The following is a 2,386-nucleotide window of genomic DNA, read 5'->3' on the forward strand; positions in this document are numbered from 1 at the left end:
ACTGGAGAAGAAGAGCCGAGGGGGCTCCCTGCACCCCACAGGTGTTGGGAAGGTCTCAGATAACAGCAGGCTGAGCTGGGCAGGGCCACACCCACAGTCCCTCAGTCCTGCAAGATGTATGGAGAGCACGAGGAAAAGCCAAAAGGAGATCTCCCCTCCCAGCTTGGTGCGGGGAGCAGAAAGGCAACGGGTGAAGCCAGGGGAGCCACTGCACATTTCAGGGCCCAGGAAGCCATCTGAATGTGGCTGGCAGAGCCTCCGGGAAAAGCTGACATCCTCTCAACCTGGAAAGGGCACCAGCAGTGACTGGAAAGGCCGAGGCAAGCCCTTGCGCCCCACGAGTCCAACACGACCACTGGAGCAGGACTGGAAGGGTCGGGGGGATGTCCACCAAGCACAGGTGTGGGAGAAGGACTGGAAGCGCCAAGAGATGACCGTGTGCCATGCAGATGTGATGCGCCAGCTGGAAAGAGATTGGAAAAGCCCCGCTAGAGTTCTGGATGTAGGACTACGACCAGATGACAGCTGGAAAAGGCCTGAGAGCCCAGCACAGCACCTGGAGGAGGACTGGAAGGGTCCTGAGCACACCCGAAACACAAACAACCCAGAGAAGCCATTGGAAAGTGACTGGGGGAACAAGAGTCTTCTCATTTACCATGTGAGTAGGGCAGGAGCCAGAGGTAATAGGGACCGTGGCAGGCATAAAACTGGCAAGCACAGAGTGCATGGGTCCCCTGGGTTGCATTCTGTGCATCCTGACTCCCTTGGATCCTCTGCTTCTCCAGGGGAGCTGAGCTGCCTGGCTGGCACTGGGAAGAGGGAGGATGCTTTCTCTCCTGGACCATGCCAGGAGGCAGCAGATGCTCACATCTGGGAAGCTGAGTTGACTAGACCCTGATGGCTTCAGCTCCTGCTCTTTTCCCTGCAGCCCCAGCTGAGTGGAAGCACCTTCCCACTACAAAGCAGCACCAGCTCCTCAGGAAGCCCGCAGCCACATTTGAATGCCAGTAAGAAGCACAAGGTAGGGGCCAGCCCCTGGGAATGGTGAGGAAGGGAAGCTGCCCTTTCTTGGGGAACACTGTGGGCAGGACCTAGGTCTCCAGCACTTGATCTGAGCAGGCTTAGCATGTTGCTGTCTTCCCATGACCTCCTGGAGACCATGGTCACTAACACTCCCCTTCACTGCATCCTCTGCCCATTTCTTGGGGAAGACAGGGGAAGGGGGAAGGCATTGAGTCGCAGAGACTGTTTATAAAGCCAGAGAAGGGTGAGTAATAGGCTTAGGACTAAAATCTCAGTGTAGCTGCTTTCCTTTACTTTATTATTGCCTGGTGCTATGATGGCACCAAGGGTTTTACAGAGATGAAGTGGGCTTTAGTGGCATGAAAGAAGATATGGTGAATTGTGTTGGTGTTCCTAGGATACCAGAAATGGCATGAGCAGCTTTGGAGGGCTGCAGAAAGTGTCCCGGGAGCCCATGTAGCTGGCAGCTGCACCTGAGTTCCTGCCTCTGTCCCCCTCTGTGTGCATCAGTCATCTCGGCCAAGTTGTCCTCTGCTTTGTGCTTTATACAAGGACAAACTGCAGCCAGGAAAGAGGCTGCCAAAGGCCTCTGAAACTCGAAACCGGTGACATCCCTTCCCTCCCTTCACTGCCCCAGGCCAGAGAGGAGCCCAAAGCCCTGAACTTCCTACGTACAACTAGGCCAGATCACCCCGCTCGTGCCAGGTTTCTTCAGCACTAAGCTCTGGGCCAGGCACCTTCTCTTTGCCTTGCAGCAAGCAGCATAGCCTCGGTGTGATTGCACAGTAGAGCCTGGCATTTTGTGATACGCAGCCTCTGCCCCTTTTCCTTTGGGACCCTCTCTAGCAATTCCCCTTCCCGAGGCCAACTGCCTTTCCAGGAGCACCAGCAGCCCCCACATGACCTGCTACCACCTCTGCCAAGAGCCTAGAGGAGTTCATTTGAGGGGTCAGGGCATAAAACCGAGCAGCTTCAGGAGCCAAGGCAAGGACCCCACTGTGTGCACTGCTAAAAATCCCTGCCTGCGAAAAAACCCAGCCTGAGAGCAAACCCTGCCTGGTAAGGGCTGGGCTCCCGACGGTCCCTTCCCGGGGCAGCAGCGGCTCAGCCCGTCTCTCCCAGTGCTTCTCCTTTGCCCAGGCCTAGGGGTCGGAAAGGCGACACGGATCATCGCCAGCATCGCCCCCGTCCCGTCCCGTCCCCCACCTCCCGGAGCCACCGCCCCTTTCCGTGCGGACCGGCGGCCTCGCCCGCCCCGGCGGCTCCATTGGCTGCGGGCGGCCGGGGCGGTGGCGGCGGCTGCCATTGGCCTGCCCGGGCCCTCCCAGGAAGTTCGGGAGGAGGAAAAAAAAGTTTTTTTGGG

The 2,386-nt window shown here is 57.8% G+C and overlaps 1 protein-coding gene across 2 annotated transcripts in view; it reads left to right on the top strand.

Annotated features, from left to right (window-relative positions):
* Positions 1–234: 234 nt before the first annotated feature.
* TRIOBP (TRIO and F-actin binding protein) overlaps positions 235–2,386 on the top strand; it is a 16,779-nt gene continuing 14,627 nt past the window's right edge. Inside the window, exons 1-2 of one of the 2 annotated variants that reach the window (XM_027665978.1) lie at positions 235–658; positions 929–1,021. In XM_027665978.1, coding sequence (XP_027521779.1) covers positions 431–658; positions 929–1,021 — 321 coding nt within the window. In that variant the 5' untranslated portion in view covers positions 235–430. The remainder of the gene's footprint in view (positions 659–928; positions 1,022–2,386) is intronic. The other variant, XM_027665986.1, reaches the window with a different exon arrangement.

The sequence above is a fragment of the Corapipo altera genome, unplaced genomic scaffold (genome assembly GCF_003945725.1).
Source record: "Corapipo altera isolate COAL_440 unplaced genomic scaffold, ASM394572v1 1, whole genome shotgun sequence".
Taxonomy (NCBI): Eukaryota; Metazoa; Chordata; class Aves; order Passeriformes; family Pipridae; genus Corapipo; species Corapipo altera.